The 24,418-nt window shown below is 40.1% G+C and overlaps 1 protein-coding gene across 1 annotated transcript in view; it reads right to left on the bottom strand.

Moving 5' to 3' along the window:
- erc2 (ELKS/RAB6-interacting/CAST family member 2) overlaps positions 1 to 24,418 on the bottom strand; it is a 31,757-nt gene that overhangs the window by 1,629 nt on the left and 5,710 nt on the right. Inside the window, exons 2-16 of the mRNA XM_062445068.1 lie at positions 18,890 to 19,324; positions 18,476 to 18,550; positions 15,068 to 15,223; positions 13,997 to 14,164; positions 13,340 to 13,507; positions 12,219 to 12,356; positions 11,346 to 11,486; positions 10,886 to 11,026; positions 7,361 to 7,560; positions 4,998 to 5,120; positions 3,180 to 3,191; positions 2,653 to 2,770; positions 2,411 to 2,571; positions 515 to 662; positions 37 to 152 (exon numbers count right to left, since the gene is read on the bottom strand). Coding sequence (XP_062301052.1) covers positions 37 to 152; positions 515 to 662; positions 2,411 to 2,571; positions 2,653 to 2,770; positions 3,180 to 3,191; positions 4,998 to 5,120; positions 7,361 to 7,560; positions 10,886 to 11,026; positions 11,346 to 11,486; positions 12,219 to 12,356; positions 13,340 to 13,507; positions 13,997 to 14,164; positions 15,068 to 15,223; positions 18,476 to 18,550; positions 18,890 to 19,324 — 2,300 coding nt within the window. The remainder of the gene's footprint in view (positions 1 to 36; positions 153 to 514; positions 663 to 2,410; positions 2,572 to 2,652; positions 2,771 to 3,179; positions 3,192 to 4,997; positions 5,121 to 7,360; positions 7,561 to 10,885; positions 11,027 to 11,345; positions 11,487 to 12,218; positions 12,357 to 13,339; positions 13,508 to 13,996; positions 14,165 to 15,067; positions 15,224 to 18,475; positions 18,551 to 18,889; positions 19,325 to 24,418) is intronic.

The raw sequence follows: 24,418 nt of genomic DNA on the forward strand, positions 1-24,418 counted from the left end.
TAAGGAGGCTGCTGGGCATGTTGAGGGTGGGGGTACTGGGGCTGTGTCTGAGGCTGAGGGTGTGGGGGCTGAGGCTGGGCGTGGTGAGGACCATGTGGATGATACTGCTCATCTTCGTAGTTGTCAGCTATCAGTTTCATCCTGCTTTGTGTCTGTAGGAAGAAGAAACTGGTCAGTGCAGGATTCAGAGAGAACATACGCAGGTCTCTCATGAGCATTACACCTACAGAATGATTAAATATACGACAGTCAGCCAGCATAGCAGAAGGTGCAGTAGCAGTACAAGCACATATTTAAAGCACATATTTATTTTTTGGAGAAAAGCCAAAAGTAGACCAGCAAAGAGGATAAGTGGCCATGCGTGTGTAACCCCCCCCCCCCCCCGAATGTAGATGAAATGGAAAAAGTGGCTAGCTGCCTTGTGCAGCTATATTTTTCATTTTGATTAATGTTGCCTTGGCAACCAGCTACAGTACAGAGAAAATTTCCCTTGACATTTCACTGCAGTACTAACGTGTTGTTTGAGCTGGTGCATCAGTTTGTCCCGCTCCCTCTTGAGGCTCAGAACCTCCTCTTGGGTCATCTTTTTATTGGAGGCAGACAGTTCCAGCAATGCAATATTAGCATCTTTCTCACTGATGGCTGCCAGCAGAGCTTGTTGTCTGAAAAAGAAGAACATTATGGCATCAGCTAATGTATTCTATAAAATAGAAAAAACATTAAATAAAAAGGTTTTTTACTAAAGAACTGAAAATGAAACAGCATCAGTTCAATTTAACTGCATCAATGTCAAACGTTGTCTGAGTGCAACTAAAACTACTGATGGCCAGAATCCAGCTTCAAAGGAGTCAGATGATGATCAAAGACTCAAATCAAGTCACTCAAAAATAAGACTGCTTTGTTCTCCTCTAAAAGATGACATAAAATTAGCCTCACAACTCAAACTACATCACTAATGCTCAGTTCTCACTGAAACTTAAAGAAATAGTTTGACACTTGTCTTATTTGTGCTCTTGCTGAAAGTTAGATCATTGAGAAGACTGATAACACTCTCATGTCTATACGCTTAATATGAAGATACGGTACAGCCCGCAGCCTGGAGGGGAATGGGGGGAGAGCATTGTGTCCAGTATGGCGTAGGTTTGTTAACGGTTTGTTTTAGACTGCAGACATCTTTGATTGTCTGGTATTGTTAGACTAGCAGCCAGTTATCTTAGCTTGACAGACTCAAAGCAAAGGCAAAGGTTAAAGCAAAAACCAAAGAGAAAATGATTGGTTGTGGTTTTGTATGTGCTGGACTATTTCTTGGCCAGGCACAGTGACTTTCTGGACTCTCTGCTGGTTGCCTGACAACCCCACAGTGATGAAAAGACTCCAGGAAGTTACTGCCAAAAAAGCTGATTTACTAAAATGTCGAAGTATTTCCTTTGAGTTGGTAACACATCTTCTGAGAAATGAGTATGCCTGATCAGATACATATTCTAACAAGCAAACTATGAAAGTGTAATTGACGATGCAACTTCAATTCAGACAAGCTGTTTTGGTATGAAATGAAGCGTGCTCTATTCCTCATCTCAAATTCATTTCAAACCTTTTGATGGATTTGATAGATTAAGGCGAAATACAGTATCACTGCTTCTAGATAACAAATTAATCCTTACAAGAGACACATTAAGAGAAGTGAAAATGTACTTTTAACTAGGGATGTCCCGATCCGATATTTGGATCGGATCGGCCGCCGATATTAGCAAAAAATGCATATCAATATCGGATCGGCCTGCACGGGAAAATCCCGATCCGGACTCCCGATCCAGTTTGTTTTCAAAACTCCGGTCCGTGTTTTCCAGCGCACCGCTGTAGGTAATCCATTCCAGTTTTTTTCAGCTTTCCCCCCCAAATCCGGTCCGCGTTTTTCAGCACACCTAGCGACCTGTCCAGCATCCCACTATTTATTTTCTACTCAGCTTTTTTGTGTGTTTTGCTTTTTTAATACAGTTTACAATATTGTTTGCACTGATGGCTTTTTAAGCCTTGGTTTACACTCTTGTTGTTCAAGAGCAGAGCACTGATGCCAATTCAGTTTGTGTGGTTAATTGACTATTTATTATTTTGTCTATTTTGTGTTTATTTAACCCTGTTAAGAATAAACAGGTCAGCTTCTCATTACCAACCATTGTGGATTATTCAAACTAACCTAATTAAGTTGGCTAGTTGTTCTTAAGAGTAAAACCCTTTTCAACATGAGTATAACAACAAAATAAGTAAATATCTTTAATCTTTAATACATGCTTGGATCGGCCGGTATCGGTATCGGCCTATGCTAAAAGCTACAATATCGGTATCGTATCGGAAGTGCAAAAAGCTGGATCGGGACATCCCTACTTTTAACATCAAATATCATAACACTAACTTCATCTCCAATATCTCCTCCAGCTGTTTCCGGCGCTCTTGTCTCATGTTAGTGAGGTGGGTGTCCCTCTCCTGCAGAGACTGCTGTGTGGAGGAGAGACGCTGCTTGGTGGCATCCAGTTCTTGCCTCGTCCTCTCCAGTGTATTCATCAGCTCCTCCAACTGAAAGGCACAAGTTTCATTAATTAAGTATTTAACTATATCAGACGATATAGTTTCACAGGAATAAAACCACACCTTTACGTGGTGGCCACTCTCCATGGAGCCGTCCTTACGAAGGTCCTGTCCTAAGCCCTTCTTGTCCCCCTGGGGTCCCAGTTTGATGTTTGTACCCTTCTTAATCTGGTCTTTGCCTCCTTGTCTGTAAAACCCCAAGTATTTAAGTTATCATTTTAAATCCCACTTCTGTAATTACTATACCCTTTATCTATCAAGAAACATATAATAATAATATATTCTTACAGTAACAGTGTCATATAAAAGGTTAATAGACATGACAGGAGTGTACATGATATACTCATGTACCACAACACAAAAAACATGAAACACAAACAAATAGAACACACACAGCGTAATGGACAATCATGTCAGGTGCATTTTGAATGAATCTAGTTTCAAAATGGTACCAATCATGAGAGCAACATGTTATGAGCTTCACAGATGAATTGATAGCTTCATGTTAGGAAGAGATGAAATGACTCACAGGTTTAAGCACCAGAGTAGGCATGGGGATAGGTAGAGATGGGGGCGCAATGGGGGGCACTACTTACCTGGGAGCTAGACTGCAGATGGGGAAAGGAAAAGGTAGAAGAAAAGGGATGACAGGACAAGTGGGAGACACATTGGAAGCAGGAGACGAGAGGACACACAGGAAAAAGTAAAAAAAAAAAAAAAAAGAGAGACATTAGAACCAGAACTTAAAGAAACAACCACAAGAAAACAATACAGAGGACCCAGAGGAGATCAGTGTGTTCATTGTCAAACAACATGGGAGTTTACAAAGGTGCCTGTGACAGCAGCTGATCTGCTAATGCAGGATGCACCTTCTCTAAAAAACATGGAACCATGTGCATCTGCTGCCAAGCCTGGGAGAGGCAGACATGCAGTCAGACAGGCAAAAATCAGGGGGTGCAAAAGAAGAAGGAACAAGGAAGAAATGTGTGAGTGCTGAGCAAAAGATGGGAAGCCAACAGTGGTTTGACCAAGTGGGGCAAGAAGAGGGAGTGAGTTAGTGAGATAATCAGTTATGGATGCAGGGTTGGTCAGACAGAAGAGACCCGACTGAACTTGACACACTCCAGGACCAAAGGTTCAGTCCTGACCCTACCTACTACAGCACCTCACTCACTGAGCACGTGTAGACCTGGAGCACAGCAGCTCTATCCATGCAGGCCACTAAGCTGATCATTTCCCTTAGTATCTGTTAGAGCAAGCTAGGCAAGGTGGGGTGAGACAGGTTTAGGTCAGGAGGAAGAGCAGGGAGGCGGGCACCGGGAGAGACCGCTTGAGAAGAGAGGGGTTGTCAATTGATGTTACTGGGATGAAAGACGACAGAGAGTTAAAGAGGAGGGGAGGGGGGCGTAGGGTGAGGCGAGCAGATGGGTGGCTGGAATGAGCAGGAGGCGTGCTCATGGCAGGAAGAGGCCTAAGCTCTACAGACGTATACATATTACATAACAACAAACAGCCGACATCACAAAATGACACAAAAAGATGTACCTGTATGTGTCTGTGTGTGTGCAAGTGTGCATATGTGCACTAAGATACTTCGAAAAAAGGACACCAAGGAAGGATAGCAAGTACAGTACAGTCAACTAAACTGGATGAAAGAAGCAAGAGCTGTAGGTTAAATCACACCAAGGGTAACAGCATCACATTCACAGAATTACTAATAAAAAAGTGCAAATTTGATATATATTCAAATATGTACTCCATGAAAACTGTGAAATTTGGTTGCTGCTTGGCTGCATCCTTGGTGTGATTGGTCTTATTTTGTGACTTTACCATGCATTGTTATAGAAACAGGCCACAAAAGGAAACACAGTGTAAAGTAACATCTAATCTTCAGGGGATTAAAGTAATACCAAAGAATATATGCCTGTCTGGACATATATTGCAAAAATGATATTTTGTACTCACAAGCTGGCAGAAGTACAAACCTTAAAGTTTCATATATCATTTTAATATTGAGAGTCATACATAAAACGTCAATGTAGAGATAGAAAGATATTAATGAGGCTTGCCACATGCTGTTTGACTAAGTAAACATGCAGCACAAACTCACAATCACACAGTCACACGCTAACACAGCTTGATCAAAACTCATGGCAGCTATGCATACAATTAACCACAAAGCAAACACATGCTAAAAGAAATAAAAGTAAACATAAATCCAGGGATCTTTGTATCATGTGCACAGGTACAGAAATGAATAAACAGAGCCTGTCACTCTGATACAAGGATCAGTGAATCCTTTATAGACAGCGGGCAGACCCAGGCACACAGGTGAAACCAGATGCTGTTGCAGCAGTCGCAGTCGGAGACTTTAACCACGCAGCCGAGCTGAAGTGCCAGGGCAGAGCACTCACTTTCCCAGGAAATCCCACACCATGCCCCCTATCTGCTGGGGGGCGGCGGACACAGAAGGGAGCGGGTCAGGGGGAGCTCTGCCGCCGGGACGAGGGGTGGGGCGAGTGGCAGAGGAGGGGGGGCTGATGTGAGGAGGTGGGGGGGGCATAACAGAGAAAGAGTTGCAAGGAGGACGGAGAAGAGATTGAAAACACAGAATCGGATTCGAGAAAGGAAATGAAGAGGTTCAAGACCGAGGTTGAAAGTGATGAATTGCAGAGGGCAAAGAAAGGGACAGGTGGGCATGAGACGGAATATAGAAAGAGGAACAGGACAGGAACAGTGGCAAAGAAGGACAAGAACACTCAATTAATCAAACATTACTAACAAATTAGCATGACACTTAAACTAAATTGGCCCTATCACAGGCTAGGAAGGGGAAATATTGCTGGTTTGAGTCTCTATAAATGTCCAACCAAACGTTGCCTCATCAGTTTAAATCCTGTCCAGGTGAGCAACAACGGTCTCCTCCAGAAAGACGTCAGTTGAACTAAAGCGAAAAGCTGCTTGCAGTGAGGTGGGCCAAGAGCTGATGAGGCCACCAACCTTATTTATGTGATCCATTAACTGATATCAGTTTAACCTCTTACATTAAGGGGTGACTGAGAGGCACTCTGTGCTCTAATATCACATCTAACACAGTGTCACAACTATTACAGAGAGGCTTCTGGTGTATCTCAACATGCAGCTCCAACTAACGTCCACTGAAAGGTGTGTTTCTGAGTTCATGACACAAGGCCATGACTGGATCCAGTGCAGAAGAAGGTGCTGAAAGACCTTTATGATGACACACTTGTACATAAAAACATGAAAATGACTACAGTATATAGAAATAGTGAGTACACCCCTGGTCAATATCACTAAAATGTTACCTAATTACAAATCCCGTCTATTTAATACAATTGTATTGTTGTTGTATTGTTATTATTAATACTAAATAAACTCTATTGAAAGGTTCATATTTAAGAATGACCTGCAACAAAAGTCAGAAAACCCTTCATCATCATTTTTTAATTTTTTTATATTTTGCATCCAGCTTCTATTTTTGATGGCAGATTTGATCCTCCTGGGCATGGAGAGATGTTATGCTTTTCTTTATAGATAATTATTTTAAACTGCTCTTTGCTGGAAGGATTTGTGTGTTTGGGATCATTGTCATGTTTGAAAATGTCTCTCCTGCCAACCTTCTTGAGACTTGGAGTCATCTTTTCATTCAGTATTTTGTGATATTAACTTACAGTCATTGTGCCTCTGTAAATGTCATCTCTTTAACACATTTTACACTCATATGGCCACAGATCAGCACACTCCCACCTCCATGTTTCGCAGCTGTCACTATGGAGTCACTGTGGTAGTCCTGGCCAGGTCCAAGACAAACATGCTGGACTCCATCTGATCTTAACACATTTATTTTGGTTTCATCTGACCAAAGAATATGCTGCCAGTATTCATCAGGCTTCTTATCATGTTCTTTGGCAAAGCTTTCTTGCAATTTTGTGCCATTTTAGGTTTTCTTTTTGACTTCATACAATGTTCTTTGCACTGTCTGAGCAGTCACTCAGCAGATTAATTTTCACAAATAATCCTTGTGCCACGTCAAAAGCACTTGCCTGTCAGTTTTTCAATGCAAAGTTGCGTAGATAGTAAAGTGTGCATGCTGTCATTTTTCAATGATGGTCGCTGTGTTTTCTGTTATAGGTAGTATGGGTCCTCCTGTGCCTCCTAACCAATGCTGCAGCTGTGTTTTGGCTTCTGTTCAGTAGCCTGCTTATGATCTTTTACTATCTCCCATCTTCATGATGTCTCACAATCTGGTTTCTTACTTGTTCAGGCAATTTCTTATTGTGTGGATCCATGTTATATGAGACACTCACAGGCCCAAAGTGAGAAATGTGTGGTGTTCACAAGTTCCTTTATCACCTTGTTTAGGCAACTGGTCTGAATTAGAAGTCACAATAATCATTTTTGTTACTGTGTCCACAGGTGTACTCACTTTGCATTGAGGTTGTATTTTGAAGACTGTATTTTCAGTCTATCTTGTTTTTAAATTATAAATAAGATAAAATACACTACACTTCAAACTTGTGGTCATTTTGGTGAATCAACGCCTAAACAACTTTTGATGACATCTAGCTCTTCTTCCACACAACAGATGAATACATGAAATAATTTAACAATTTTTCTGAAAGAGCATGAAGATATAATTGCTATTTTTATATGACTTTATCAGTGGTAGACAATATATAAGCATAGGATTAACTGAAGGTAAGATGTCTTTAAATAAGTCCGCTAATATCGCTTCTCTACACAGTCAGTTAGTTACCTTTCCAACTCAGCAATCTTCTTGTCTTTGTCATTCTTTTCGGTCTCCACCTCTCGCAGGATATCCAGGAGTCTCTCCACCTCTGTCTGAGCCTTGTTGGACTCGTCCTTATAGTAATTCATCTCCTTCTCGAGCAGCTTCACTCGGTCCACATACTCCGGGTTCCCTCTGGAGCCCGACTGCTGCTCCACTTCGTGGGCCTTCTGCATCCACACGCCAGGGTAAAAAAAAGCACACACAAGCAAACACACGCAGACATGCACATGTGCACACACCCGGAGATACACTCAGTTAACGTCATGATGTCAACGTAATCATGCAGTGCAGCACAGAGTGTTTTACTGCTCATGAAAGAGAGACACATACAGTACATTGCAGTCCATCAGTGTCTTATGTTAATTACTTCCCTTGCTTACTCCCTCTTTTTCCAAATGAATAAAGCAGTGTACAATTTTCTTCATTTAACATTTTTTTTAAGGGAGCTGTTCCTTATTTGAATCAAGGGTCTAGGGATGGGGGATGTACAGACTGTAAAGCCCCCTGAGGCAAATGTTTGAGGTGTGACATTTGGCTTTACAAATAAAATTGATTTGACTTGATTTAAAAAGTTGTGGACAAGGGCATCATTACATCATTACATTAGGTTTAACAAAGCTATTATTTAGCTCCATTTAAGGGCCCTCACAGACTCCCAGTCACTTTGCACACTTGGTTTCTATACAGAATAAAATGTACTGTGTTTGTCTGTTTTTGTGTGTCTAGTTTTTGTAAGGCAAAAAATAGTAACAAATCAGTGACCATAAGATGCTAAATCATGATTTTGTCTCATTGGTTATCTGTCACATACTAATCAGGGCGCTAACAACTCAGTCAATATGGACTCATCTCACCATTACTGCAATAGTTTGTAACTCTCCATGAATTACATCAGCGGTACACATCACCCTCAAGACAATATACAGCCACACATGTCAACACAGGTCGCAAAAGTGCAAGAGTTGTACAGAGCCAAGGAAGAGCATCCACCAAAACACTGCAGTGATCTCCAACCACGGCTAATACCTCAGCTAACTGCACCACACGGAGACAGAAGAGAAGCGTGGCAACACTGACAGTGACGACATGCAACAAGTTCGGACCATATCATGCAAACCCAGTGAAGCTGCACAGTCTTTGCAATTGTCAGTCAAAAGAATGGAGTCAATCTGTCGGCTACCAGCTTCATATTTTAAGCATGAGGAGCAAGGTTAGGGTTGACCTTGTAGAAGGTTATTCTCAATTATTAGATTGTAGAATAAGATAATTTTAAATTTACTAATGAATGTGGAAGAATTAAAAAAGAGAATTTTACTGGACACAGAAATTAAGCCCTGTGGGTTAAAATGTATATTTTCATATGAACATTATACTATTAATGGAGTTTATCAATGCATCTGGAAGTTGAAGGAGCTCCATTTTATGATGGCTTTTGTATGTATTTCCATTATTTTGTGTTCCTGATTTCTTTTTATATTGATCTATCATGAGTTTTAGCAACATACTGTTTTTGCTGATTTTTCTTAGGATTTGGACCATAGAAACTACAATCTAAAATTGCATTTCACATGTATACTTGCATGACAAATCACATGTATGCTCTATAATCTCAAGGATGTCCAGCTGTCAAATATTAGTCCCTTTTCTCAAATGTGGATCATCTATATCATACTGTAGTTAAACAAACTTATGATAGATAGTAGTTAAACTATACAGCCTCCTTAAATTGTTAATAAAAATACATGTTGAATATTGAGCATATTTCAAAGTCCAACTGATAAATATTGTATCTGTAGCTCTAGTTTCACTGCTGGTGTCACAAACACAAAGAGAACAGCTGCAGAATGAATATGTAGCACAGCACTGAGTGCAGTATAAAGCTCATTATGTCAGTACAGTATAGCATAGGTCAAAGAGTTATCAGTGTCCTCATGCTTTCAATATGTGCTTCAGAGAGCTCAAGAAAGGAACTTACAGGATTGTTCATCTGACTGAAAAGCTGCTCAGCTTGCTACATTGCAAACAGAGGGGTTGAGGAGGAGGAGGAGGAGGAGGAGGTGGGAGGGGGAGGGTTGGAAACCCAGGAGAGTAAACTGTTAGGATTTAGTTTGAGTCAGAGGAAAGAACAGCAGGTTCAGACATGTTACAATGCATGTTTGACAGAGCAGTAACATAGTCTCACGTGTTGTTACAGGTTAACGGTGACAAAATACAGACAAATGCAGAGGGACAGACACAGGGATAGTCTGTGGATTATGGAAAAGGAGGAGGCAGAGGGAGGGTTTAATGGACTGCCTGCTCCCTGCAGCGGCCTAACAAAGCAGTGCAGCCTGTTATAGGAAAGGAAGCATGATGGTAGCCATTATCCTAATTAACTGTCTTTATAATGAGGCAGCTTTACATTCCTGGTTCAATTTGGGTTACAGTGATATTAACAGAACTCTTGCTTTTTTTCAAACATGGAATTAGATTAATGAGGGATCACAGGTTTTCATTATGGTGTATATTTTATATGTGTTGAATGACACAGAGAGTGTTCTGTTGAGGAAGTGATTATTTGTTATTCAGAACTATTCATTTTTAACCTCCATGAAAATAACACAAGTACAAGGACTGAGAAGTAGGAATATATGAGCGGCGAAAACACACTCGAACATTATCAAACTCTTTTTAGTTTTAGAACATGAGGGATAATTCACATTTTTTCACAGTCTATAACTACTTAGTAGTCTCCATTCCAGTGGTCCCTGGACTCACAATGAGTTAATTTTTCACAGTGGACACACAGATCTGACTTCTTATCTACTGTCCAGTGCAAATGATGAGGAACGACTCTTCAGATCTCATACAGAGCAGAAAGCGCTCCACAGCTGAATCTATATTAGAGAACATTTTATTGGAAACAGGCCATTTTATGATGAACTTCTTGAAATCATCTGTGGAAATTCATCATCTGTGTACGTCCGGTTCATCCAGCTTTCTGGATTGCCCAGTTTAGGGTTAGTTTTATTTAGATGTAGACTGTGTCATATAAAATGCTCCAAAACAGCGACCTGGACCTTGTGGTGGCAAAATTCTTTCAATAAATGTAAATATGTATGAATATGTATTTGTGACAGACTACTGTGGCATCCTGTTAGCTTTGGCTGAACTTTTTTATGGTTTGCCCTGACAAAGGACTTCAGATTTGTCCTAGAGAAACTGCAACAAAACTGTTAATAAAAAGGATGTCTAGTATGACAAAGGGTAAAAGCTACAGACATAAATTGTCCATCGTAACTTCAGCTGATTGTTATATATAATCTTGTGAATTATTTGTTAAAGAATGGCTGTCTGAACTCTTCCTGATGTTACAGTTGACACTTACAACTGTACATCTAAATATTAAATTGAGTTAAATTAGTAATGACCTGTTTAATAGACTCTAAATCAAAGCAGCACATTGAATGGGGCTTATATGAGTGTTTCTGCACTGTGATGAACACCTACCTTCTGCAACTGCGTCTCCAACTTACTACACTCCTCTTTTTTCTGCTCAATGGCAATCTCCAGTGACTTGAGCTTTGAATCTTTCTTAAGGCCAGAAGACGCCAGGGATGAAGCATGCTCCTTGAGATCGATGAGACTGGACTGCAGGTGGACAGACGGCACAGACAGTGGGCACAGGTTCAAAGCTGACAAACCAAACACAGTGGCAGGTGGTCTATCTAGGCGCACAGTGCCTACATATGGCAGCTTAAATGTCAAATAAAGACCTACTGAAAGAAGCAGATACAATATGATCTGTACAGTACAAACAAAGAAGTTCTGGGCATGCTCAGTACAACACAGCAGAGAAACATCAAGGAACAACATATGTACGATACGCAATAATGTGGACTCCCTTACACACACACACACACACACACACACACACAAAAATCTCTTTGTTCCATATACACTCACTGACCTCTTTATCTGTTAACTCTATCTGCAGGGTGTTGACTTTCTCCTTGAGATCCTTGTTCTCCTTCTTATAGGACTCCACTTCTTCCAGGCGTTCTCTGTCTTCCCTCTCCCTTTGGTCCTTTAAACGTTCTATAATCCTCTCCTAACACACACACACAGAGTTAAAAGTGTCTTGAATGACTGAATAATCAGGGCCCATATTTAGCAAACCTCCGAGAAAAACTTAATTTCCGAGTGTAACTATAACGCACATTTATCAAGCATCTTACTTGTACTTGCGCTGAAGTGTGACAGTACATTTTAAAAGCAGTTCTTAGGTATTTACATGATTACCCAGATCATTACAATACATCACATGTACACACAAAGCAGGAATATCCCCAAGTCTATGTCTTGCATATTGCTCTTTAAAAAAAAAAAATCCTTACACTTTATTTCGTCATATATAAAAAAAAATTAAAAAAAAGTTAATTCTATTTGCGTGAAAATCTTAACATATAAAGTAACAAACCACATGTGAGATTAACAACAATCTAATAAATGTACATACACTAACAGGAATTAAAGATGACTGAAATGGAAAAAATGAACTGGAGCAGGAACCAAAATGATCACATCAAATGCAAAAAAATAGATTACAACTACCATATTCCAATGTTTTACTTTTGCTTTAGCTTATGAATTATTTACCGAAATATGGTACATGCTCATATTTTTTAGTCATAAGAAATTTCATAAATAGTTTTTATTCCTAAATTAAACTTTATTTGTGTCAGTGGAGCAGAAAGCTTTACTCATACTGATTTGATTCCCAAAGAGTAAAACTGATCAAATCCTGCAGCAGCTGTCTCTTCAGCTTTCTGCAGTCCTGTACCTTCTCCGACAGTGCCTCCTCCAGTGTGGCCAGGGCAGTGTCTGTGTTACTGGAGTCGGTCTGCAGAGACTTGACCCTGTCTTTCAGGTTCCCCAGCTGCTTGTCTTTGTCCCGCAGCTGTTCCTGCAGGTTCTCAATCTGCGAGTGAGGAAGAGACCAGGAGGATGGTGGTGGCACAGGGGAGAGAAAAAGCAGAGAAAAACTGGTAAGTAGCGTGATCTCAAAAAACACAACGGCATTTAAAGTTGGTGTAACAGCAAACCTTGGAGATTACTAAAGTCTTTGAAGATTATTACATTATTTATTGTACATAAAAAAACATCGTTTTCATAGCTTTAAATGCACTGGGGAGCATTTTTTATTGCTTCTGCAGGTAGGAATGCATGAACAACTGTTTGACTATTAAGAGGTTGGAGAAGAAGAGTGAAGAGTACGATGGAATATAAATGCAAATAAGAATTTACAGAAGAACATGAACAAACTATTTAGAGACAGTATAATATGTGCAGTGATTTTAATTTAGCATATGTTCAGCAAATGATTGACACAACAGAGAGACAAAACAAAACAAAACAAAAAAATGCATCAGTGGAAACATACGTATTTTTAAATCAAGAGAGATGACAAAGAGAGAGATGAAAGTGGAAAGATGAGGGAGAGGAGGTGTGACAGTACACAAGAGGAGAAAAAAAGCAAAGGGAATGGGCGAGCAGGTCAGGGTGAGAGAGAGAGTAACACTCTGTGAGTATTTATAGCACACGCACACTAAAGCCAGTGAGGCAGAAATATCTTCTTGCTTGTCTTTCTATGGAAACTTTCCCCCTGAGAGCAACAGAGACTCTCTCACTCTTAATGGAGAGAGTAACCACTCTGCTTTGTATTTTCAGATAGCGACTGTTTTAGTCTAGGACACAAGAATCAGACAGAACAACTTGTTCTCCTCATCATTTTCATACTACATCTGGAGTACACCTACATAGACCTCCACTGACTCAACATAGTTTGGTATACACATACATACATACATACATAATGTACAATAACAATAGTAGTTTGTGAATGGTTTGGACATTTTCCTTCCTTCATGAGCCTTTCAAATGGTCAGCAATTGTGATTCTTACTTTTTTCTGCAGGACATTGATCTTTCTTTCTTTGACCTCCAACATGTCCTTCATGTCCCTGATTTCTCCAGCAAGAGTACCCTTCTCCTCCGTCAAGTCCTGCAGCTGCTTGGTTTTTTTGTTAAGGAAGGACTCTTTCTCTTCTAGACGCAGACGTAGAGCATCCACCTGAAGCATGAAACAGCCAAAAACATCTTAGAGAACATGCACTTAGTCAACCTACTCTGAAAATTAAAGGTTTTTATATAATGTTCACTGTAATTGAGCAAAAAGCTCTATAGGATTCATACGACAGAACTAAATTAGCAAAAACTGATATGGATACCACAAAAGTGGCTTATTTGAACAATTTCTGCAAGAAATCAGTATTCATTTAAAGTGCTTATGAGTATTTATTCATTTTAACTTAATCCCCATGCAATACAAAAAAAAATGTATTACTGAGGTGGTGATCTACAGTTAGTGCATTTCAGTAATATGTAACTGTAATGCTGCCATAGTTACTTATTTACAGTGTTAGAAGAAATCTTTTGATGTTTTTGATATTTATTAGATGTACTGTGAAAGTACACTGCATATTACTGTTTCTTTGGTAGGGAACTGAGTCACAGGTTGATTTACTGTGTGTGTGCACACTAGTTAACGGCTTTTCATTACCTCTGTTTGCAGGATGGCAGCACGTTGCTCCTTGGCAGTGAGAGACTCTTTGAGCACCTCGATATGCTGTTTGCAGTCTGAGTTCTGGTTGTTGAGGGTCTCTAGTTTTGTCTGCAGAGCCAGCAGCTCTGACTCCTTCTTTGATAACTCCTGCTTCAGCTGGTCAATCTGCAGTAACATGACACAGACGAGACATCCAACTCCTTAAATGAGCAGTGTAACATTTAACCATTACTGTATGTCTGCATGTGAAACCTCTTTCAACTGAACAGTGGGCTAGTCAGTGCAGCTTTTACACTATTTTCATCAACACACTTTTCTCTCATTAAAAATGCATTTGGGACTGACTCCCCTGCATTCTTCATATATTATACATCATCTCTATTCATGATTGATGAAAAGAGGTCTAAAAATAGAATAACAAAACTGTGGCTGGTCTGCGCCTGGTTGACTTATACGAGGAGCACTATGTAAATACAGAGTCAAAGCTTCAGGGAGAGATTTGAGCCCCACAGAGAGAGGGGGACGCATACACCTCGACACAGATTTAATGTAGCTATGTATGCTGGATTGACAGTGAGGCTGTAACAGTTACCGAAAATAAGTAATGTCATCATGGAGAGCTCTAACATCTAAAGCAGGTGAATTCAGCTTGTTGAAAACACAGCGGTCACTCTGAAATTTTAGGTAGGCATACACTCTTTGAACATAATGTACTTCATAGTTGACTGTTGGCAGCAGAATTCTGAAATCATCAGCTTTTATATGTAATTAAGTAAGAAACGTTGAGTACTTTAAAATGCGTACAGAGTGCATTTGCTGATATAGCCTTTTTTTGGTATTCTTGAGGATCTGCTCCTCTTAAAAAACAGCACACTCTGCCAGCGAGACACTTTGCTGATGACACTAAATGCTAAGGAAGCTAAATTAAGCAACACAACAACTTCATTCAGTATTCTCCTCTCAGCACAGGTCTGTGCTCCGAACAACTCAATTCTGTCTGTTTTTTTGGCCGTAGTCTCACAGGATCTGTATTTCTACAAGTGCAGGCATAGTGCAGATGGTATCTACCTTGGTCTTCATAAACTTAGAGTGGTTCTTGTAGACCTCCATCTGTTTGATCTCCTCTTCTCGGTCCTCTGTGTTCAATAAGCCGTTTGCCTTGAGCATTTGGATCTCATCCTCCAGATCTCGAATGTTGCGTTCCAGAGAGGCAATTTTGGTGTCCTGCACAAAAACATGCAGAGGAGACACACCTCAAAACCCAGACTAGCATGTCCACAAGTTTCATGCTTCAAATAAACCTAAATTGGAGACAGAGTCCAGGAAAGACAGAGGAGATTTAGAAAGACTATAAGACAGAGAGAGAGAGTGAGAAAAAAAAGAAAAAGAGAGATATTGCGAGATAAAGAGAGACTGGAAGAAGCTCTTTCGTGTGGCTGAGAGCAACTGCAGTATCTGTCGGTGAAATCAGAAGCTTTCTACCCAGCTCCTTACAGTGGCTCAGAGGATTAATCACCATTGGGAAATATTGAGCACACATCCAGCATGCAGAGATCAGCCTGCACCGGAGAGAAACGTGTAGAGTAAAAGGAACAAAAAGTAACAAGCCGTAGCTTTTGCCGTAGTTGCTTGCAGATCAATGCAGAATCCAGTGTCAGGACTGCGACTGTGAGTGCAGCTTTAGCTTCACGGCTTTTTAAATAAATAATACAACGTCTTTAAGATTAGCCATGGTCCATCTCCCTCTCCAGCAGAGCATAGAGCAACCTTGTTCCTTCCTGTCTTTCTCTCTTTTTGTGTCTCTCCCTCCTTCCTCCTAGTGGCTCTGAACTTATGAACTTATGAAGGGTCGGTCTTAGCCCACTGCAGAGGAACATGGGTAATGTTTTGTAATGAGGAATGACAGACTGCCCGAGATGGATCTGGTGGGGTTAACATAGATGCATATGCACTGCACATGTACATGCACTTCGCCCTGCCTCTGCATCTCACCTCCGTCTCCATGTTATGAGACGAACATCAATGAAACTAACGTTATCTGCAATAGATACAAGACATCATACCTTCAAAAGAGAGAGATTTTATTCCATCCACATGTAATCTGGTACATCGACTTGGTCAGTAAATCTTGCTCTTTATCTCTCTTTACCTGCCACTGTGTGCCTCTCTTTCGCTCTATCTTCCTGCATACTGGCCTCTCGCTGTCATAAACAACCACACCTGTTTCCATGGTAGCAGCAGGCAGGCTATACGCTGTGCACTGTCTCTGGTGAGTGAGGAGGAGTGAGCGGTAGGGGTGTAGGGGAGGAGGGAAGGGAGGGAGGGAACATTATTCTTGCTTCCATCAGCATCAAGCGCAAGCACAGCACAAGAGGAGCAGCAGGGAGAGAGAAGAGGGGAGAGATGCAGGGTCTTCCTGCACAGCACAAGAAGAGGTGGGTCTTCCCTCACTCTCTCTGTATGTAAATCAACAGGATCCCAGAGCCCAGATGTCACGTGACAGCACTGGGGGAGGCTGGGGCCTGCACAGAACCGATCTAGCCAAGTGAGAGGGGCTGTGTCAGCTCAGCAATGATGTCATGATTTATTTTGAGGAAGTGATGTCAGGCCTCTGCAGTGAGGCTGGTGGTGTCTACAGTGGTTCAGTTGCTGGATGGCATTGTTTTCTCTACTGCCAGATCCAGCTGCCATACAACAAGTGTTCTATCTATACTGACATTTTTTACCCAGCAGAAAAGGAATATGAGCATATTTGCATTTTACACATCTGCATTAAACAGCTGCATTCGTCTTAAAAAATGGAATATGGATGTATGTAAAATGCTAATTTGTTAATTTGAACTGAGTTCATTTGATAGTGTTGGGTGGGGTCTCTAAAATTGCATGTCTGTCTTCTTAAATATTTTCTAATGTTTTATTTATGTTTGCTCAAATATTGAAATGTCCATTTAATTCACCCGAAGCTTCAAAGTTACAAAAAACATTACGTGCATAACATACTCTTTATTTTCTTGTTCCAGTACTTGAAGTACACTGAACTTCGAACTAAATTATTCAAATCCAAGATGCCATTTTATAGCAATGCACAATCAGACTACATCAAATATACAATTCTAGACATCTTGTGCATCATTTCACACATTTCTCTGTAATTCAGACTGGCATAATCAGTGTTTTTAGAATAACAAAATGTAGCTCGGCATGTTTAAGCAATGCTCATCTGCACAAAAGTGAGTGATTGAGAATAAATATATAATGCTTGTCATGAAATCACTGTGTTACAGTTTGGCTGCGATAGCTTAAATGTTGAACAGTACTATTGATTCTTGTGGATGTTTACACAACTGCTTTGTGAGCAGATACACAGTGTGCCTGCATGTCTGTGTGAGAGAGAAAGGTAGATAGATGTGTCAGAGTGTTGACTATTGACTCAGCTGCCGAGGATCACAATAGCAACAATAGATTGAGGAGAATACACATCAGCGTAGGCCTCGGTTTAGACAAGCAGCAGTCAAAATAATACAAGGCCTGTAAATGTCAATGGGCCTCATTCACAAACACAAAAATCTGTGCTTAAAGAATTTGTGTAATAGTTTTAAGCACAAATCTGGGATTCATCAATGTGTTCTTACCAGAATTTGCTCTTACTCTGTGAACACATTTAGAACTGCCTTAGACCATGCATATGCACATTTCATAAAGGTCCTAAAGTGATAATGTTATTATTCAATGTAGAAAGTATATTAAAACAACAATTATTTAAAAAATGACTGGGCCTAAATGTACTTTAAAAGTGTGAAAATGCCAATAATACACTATGAAATAACTAATTACAAAATTATTAGCTAAGATGTTGTAATACATAAATCATCACCATTAATGTAATGGAAACATTAATATATTATAATTGTTCTGTTCCCACTTTTAGATAAAAATAGCTTATATATATATCACAATTTCCATATTGTAATGTGACACTGGTTATTTCCCCATCAGACTTGGCTGTGAAATATGCAGCTGTTTAACCAGCAGCCTGTTCAGTGTTCTCACAGCTTGACAGCTCAGTAGTGGCACAGGGAGGGGCACTCTGCGTCCTTGGAAACTGTTTGGAAAAGCAAGTGCTTTCAAAAAATACTTGGCAGGTGATTGGATGAACCATCTGTCTTTCAGCATCTATCACTGTCTTACCTTTAGAGGCAGCTGGATTTGCAAGATCACAAGATCACACAAAAATCATTATAGGATGCTGATGCCGGTGGTTTGGACACAAGCATATAACTTGATCTTGTGATGTCAAAATCTTGTGAATCCACCTGCCTTGCATGGTAATCAACATTTGCCTTTATACATAACTTCCACCATTGTTTGAACCAGTCACAGTTAGAGGAGAAGAATATTAATTTGAAGATATTGTATCTGGTGGCGACTGATGCATGAAGTTAAGGTCAGGCTGCATATTATGAGTCAGGTTCTTACTTTCATCTCTATGATGGTCTGGAGGGCCTTGGTTTTGCTTGGATCCTGATGCAGCTGATTTCTCCTGTGCAGCTCCTTACAGAAAAGACACAACATTATGTGGACCAAATACAATAATATGTGTTCTCTACCGAAAGCAGAGCATTTAGATTAAAACAGACTATAGAAAAAAACAAAAAACAAAAACAATCTTAAAAAAAGAGCAAAGTTTTACTGCATCTAAAAAGTTTGTCTTTCCCACAACTCAGCTGTTCACATGTTACAATACATGTGTGAAACTTTCAGCAGCAGCAGACTAGACCATGTTGATTATGTGATGTTCGGTACTGCCCTCTAGTGACGACAAGATAAAAAAACTGTTTTAACTGTTTAACTGAATCACATATATTAATATTAATCGTGGTAATAGTATACCTCTCGCAGATGGATGTTTTCCTTCTCCTTTTGATCCAGAATGACCTCCAGGTGTCCGAGCTGGGCCTCTGCCTCAGCAATGCGCCTGTTTCTCTCCTGCTCCTCCTCCTCAGACACCCTGCCAGGCCCTGGGGGCAGCCCTTTGCTCTGCAGCATCTCCAGCAGCTTCTTAATGGACTCATCTCTGGCACCCAATGTCTGTTTCTGGGTCTCGATTCTCAGCTCCATCTCTTCCAAGGTTTTTCTCAACAAGAAAAGCTCCTTGGCCTGTCTATCATGTTCAGCCTGCAGTCGACGGAAGTTCTCCTCTGTCAGCTCAATGGTGGTGAAGTGATCTGAAATAGAGCGATTGCCACTCTCCTGCTGCAGCAGGTGGTTTAGGTCTCGCTGTGTACGCAGCTCATCCTGCAGAGCCTGGATGGTCATCTGGAGATGCTGATGAAGTTCAGATAAAACACACACACACACACACACACACACACACACACACACACACACACACACACACACACACACAAACACACACACAAACAAACAAACAAACACAAAGACTCAGAAATTGTTGGAATTTAGCGTTGGATTAAATACACAATGCAAAGTGTTTCATGATAATAATACAAATGAGGGTAAGCACAGAAAAAATATACACTCCTGAAATGCTGTTGCAGACAGATGGTTCTGTGGAGAATGCTTTAACAGTGTAGCACTTGCAGTAAGTCAAACATAGAGAACAAGTGACTTACCTTCAGATACCTTTAGAAGTAAACACGCTGAAAACAACTGATGTCAAAAGAAAGTGTGCAAGATTTTTCTTTGTTCATTCTGATAAAAAAAACAACAACAACTGTGCTTTGGGATAGGAGTTGAGTTAGATTCATTTGGAATCACATTAACCAGAGAATATATATACAAACCTGTCAAACTGCTTAATTTATTAGTGTGCTGTAAAAGGTTGCTCAGTTTTTATAGACATGAGCAGAATTAATGGAAGTTATTAATTTTCTAATTAAAGCAGACAACAACCCTGATGCTTTCCAGCAGTGCAGCAGAGGTCGACGCTCTCTGACACTCAGCCTGAGAGGAACAGATATTGGATTTCAAACCTCAGAGGTGGCTTCCAGTTACAAGGAAAAGTGGTCTGCAAGCCAATCGAGTACAATATAGGAATATACTATTTGCTTATTATTATTTGAATGAGCATTATCCATTGGTAGACATGGACAGTTAGACACTATGACAGAACCTATAGTATCCATACTTTAGGTTCAGCGTATTGCCATATGGTTGTGTGTATTTTGTGCATCTGTGTGTGTCCAAAAACATTGGTGAAAGAAGCACTGGGATATTTTACATAAGGAAAAGTTGCAATACCACAATAAAAAAATACTCCATTACAAGTGAAATCGCATGAAAATCTTACTTAAGTAAAAATACTGAAGTGTTGGCAGCAAAATGATCAGAAAAGTAGCTTGTAACTAGCTGTTGAATAAATGAAGTGGTGAAAAAAGTAAATTATTTCCCGCTGAAATGTAGAGGAGTAAAAGTGCAAATAGCCTAAAACTGAAATACTAAAGTAAAGTACAAGCACCTCGAAAATTGTACTCAAGTACAGTAAAAAAGAAAAAAGAATAAAAATACACACTATTAAGTTTTATACTGTATGTGATGTGTATAGGTGTGTTGGTTCTGGGTTTTGGGGGATCAATGTTATGGCTGAGTTTTTCGTCACAAACTGAACTGAACACAAAACATTTTTTTTCCAGGAAATGGCCCAAACAGTGTTTAGAGGGGTGGGAACAGATTCTTAGACTGAAATCAAAATCATTTACAGGCAGTCTGACGTTGTAGGGTTTGAGGTACTAGAGGGGGATGGAACACCACACACGTTTTTAGTGACATATTTAAACAAAGTAATCACTCTCTATAACTTTACAACGCTTATAGGGGAACACATAAATATAAAAATAGAGATATGAGGGTTCACGGGACAAGGAGGCAGGATGAACAGCTGGAAATATTTCACTTTCAGAGGAGATTCATAGGAGAGAGGAGGTTGTATAGTGCAAAGGGTTTGCGGGTGTCTGAAAATACACGCCACACTGAAAGGTGACTCTATGTTGTGCACGCAACAGGTGGTGCAAACATAGGGACAAACCTTGGTTCTCCTGGCATCCAGCAGCTGCAGAGCATGGGCAGAATGAACAGAAAAACAGATGTATGGTAAAAACAGAGCGTCAGAGCATGATGCAACAGAGACGGATGATCAACACGAACCAGCCAGAGTTTAAAATGACAGCCACCCATCAGTCCGTCCAGCTGTCAGTTTATCCACTTTCAGCCTTCAGTCAGTATATCATATTCACATTATTCCTACAGACAAAATATGACTTTATTGAGTTGACCTTTCTGGAAAGAGATAAAGAAAAGATTTGAAATGGCTTAAAAAATGGCTCCAATCAGCTGCCATGGTTTTACATGAACTGATATTAGAGTAGATCAGTGGTTCCCAAACTTTTCACAGCCACATACCCCTTCAGACATCTGACCTCCAGCCATGTACCCCCTACTCCTGCACACACAAAAACCTGTCTGTAAGCCCCCCCACCACACACACACACACACACACACACACACACACACACACACACACACACACACACACACACACACACACACACATATATAACACATCAAATAAAATCCCTTAAATTATTTCTATATCATTTTTTTTTTCACCAAATAGATCCATTTTTACCAGCATTTTCAGTGAGCAACACCAGTTCACTTTTGAAAAAAGAAATCTACCAAACATTTCTAGAACATATTCAGTCAAACTGAAGTACAAACTCACCACAGCTTTAATGAGAAGGGTGTGCTTGAGCACATAATCTGCAATATTTGGCTGAATTTGAGAAAGTCTGAGTCTTAAATCGTTCTCCACACAAAGCCTCGCTCTGTATTTTGTTTTCATGCTTGTCAGAGCTGAGAATCCACTCTCAGACAAGTACGTGGTGGCAAAGGGCATCAAGGTCTTGACAATATGTTTGGCCAGCGCAGGCTGTTCAGTGCGCAGTCCAATCCAGAAATCTGGCAGTGGCTTCCGATTAAATTCCATTTTCAGGGATCAATTGGTTGAAATCTCAATGAGACTCTCCTGTTCAGATATTGATAAAGAAGCAGGCACAGCTATAAATAGATGACATATCCAACTGTCTGACCTGTCAGTTTCGAGGAAATACCTGCGCAGCTGTGCAGCCAGCTCACTGAGGTGCGCGGTTATGTCACTGTCAAACAGAGTTCATTTGCGCACAAAAAGTCATGCAACGACGGAAAGACCTCTGTTTTGTTGTTCTCCATGCAGTTTAACCAGAGGTTCAACTTCTTTATCATGGCCTCAACTTTATTTATTTATGTCATATTATGGATCTGACAAATTTGTTGAATAACTCATTAATGGATTGACAGAAAATGAATCAGCAGCCATTTTTGTAATTGATTGATCATGTACATAACTTCTTAAACAAACAAGCAAAATATTATCTGGTTACAGCTTCTCAAATGTTAAAATTTTCTGCTTTTCTTTGTCTTAGATGTCACTTAGGGCTTTAGGACACTGTCTTTAGGAGACTATGATTGTAGACCAAATTAATGAAAATAATTATTAGCTGCAGCTCTTATTTACTAACACTATTGACACAGCATGATAAAAAGCAGTGTATTAACGCTGTTAGCAGGCTCAGGACTAAAAGGCAATTACAAAAGCAGAAAACTAAATCCACTTTCCTTCCTTCGACTTCCTCAGTACAGAACAGTGGAGCATGTGCTCTTCCATCCATCAGGGGGCAGTGTTTCTGTTAGCATAAGGAGCTGATGCATTTTCTGTTGAACAGTTTTGGTCACACTCCCTCATACGACTCATTGCCATGTGGTCAAGCAACAGAAACCCCCTTGTGCTTTTCTCATTTTCTATTTCACACTGACAGACTGATTTTCCATTCATTTATGTACACAAGATGTCAACTATTCACATGCTCACTGTCAGGACTTGAAATGCAATGATTTCTAACAATAAAGAAAGGATCTGCACACTGTCTTAAGATACCATTTTTTTCATAAAATAATTATTTCCCACAATGTAAACAAATTTGGCTCAAATGCTCCTTCTTAATCATAAAAAGATGTGTTCTATACTGCTAGATTATTGGGGGAAAATGGTGTCGTTTATGAGTTATGACCATGCAGTGTAAACTGCTAATATTGGCTGCTGCTCCATGCTTTTACAAAATCCAATTAATATGGCCCAGAGCAGCATTTAACAGGTTAAACCAAAACTTTTTTTCACTCTGATTTTCTCTCCTCACATCTTCCCTCTCGGCTATCTCAGCTGACACTGCTCCCTCTCCCGTCCTCCTAGGTAATCTCTTTCTCTGCCCTGATCAATAATGCGCTTTCTTGGAACTAAACTGCAGGAGGCAGTCCAGGAGGCTATAATTTCCCATCTGCTGGGGCAGATGGGAAATTTCATTAGTTTTGCAGGTATTTGGTCATCAATTAAAATATTGGACAAATTACAATGTTGACTTGACGGTGACGTTATTGTAGATGAAAAGTCAGGAGATCACCAAACTTGTTACATTTTTCCTGCATTAATGTCTGAATTTCACATGAATCTGGTGAATAGAGATATTTCACTTAAAACCACAGATGTGAACCTCATGGTGGCGCAAGATTAGATGTCAGGTGATCACTAAAGTCATTAGGATACATCGTCTCAGAACAATTATCATCTTTACAAAATTTCATGGAAATCCATCTAATAGTTGTTTAGATATTTCAGTCTGAATTGAAGTGATGGACCAACCGACCAACAGACAAACCATCACTAGAAAAATGTGTCGTTCAATCAGAAATGAACACTGTTAACATAATAACTTTGCTACTCTGTACCACAATTGATTATCAAAGCTAGCAACATTCAGCTCTTTTACCAGTTGGCACTGGCACAAGCAGATAGGCTATATGTGTGGTTTACTGTACATGTGAGTGTGTGTTAATAAGAGTGTGTGTTTGTATTCGACAGATGGAAAGCTCCAAAGCGCTGAGTCAGAGCAGCCTACTGCTCACTACATTCCTAATCTGTATGTTGTATGTCGTGATGGCTGACAATATACAATTACACCCACAGTCATGCCAGAAAACGCTGCATTTCTTCATCTCCCCTCCGCTTAAAGAAAGTTAGAGAGGGGCGTGAATGCAGAATGCAGAAAGCTGAGAGATTCAGGGCAGCCCACAAGAGTAATATTGTACTGAATCTGAATACTGGATTATATTCTTGACAGTACTTTTAAGGACTCACTAAGTATTCAGAACATCATTTATAATATCTTTTATTTCTGAAGAATATATGACATGACTGAGCAGATATTAGGAGCAGCTGCAACACCTCAGATTATTATTCAGTATGATAAAGCTGGTGCCTGTCCTTAGTCTTCCTTTAATTAACTAGGTGTGTCACAGTGAAGAGCAATG

Source organism: Scomber scombrus, chromosome 3, assembly GCF_963691925.1.
Source record: "Scomber scombrus chromosome 3, fScoSco1.1, whole genome shotgun sequence".
Classification (NCBI taxonomy): domain Eukaryota; kingdom Metazoa; phylum Chordata; class Actinopteri; order Scombriformes; family Scombridae; genus Scomber; species Scomber scombrus.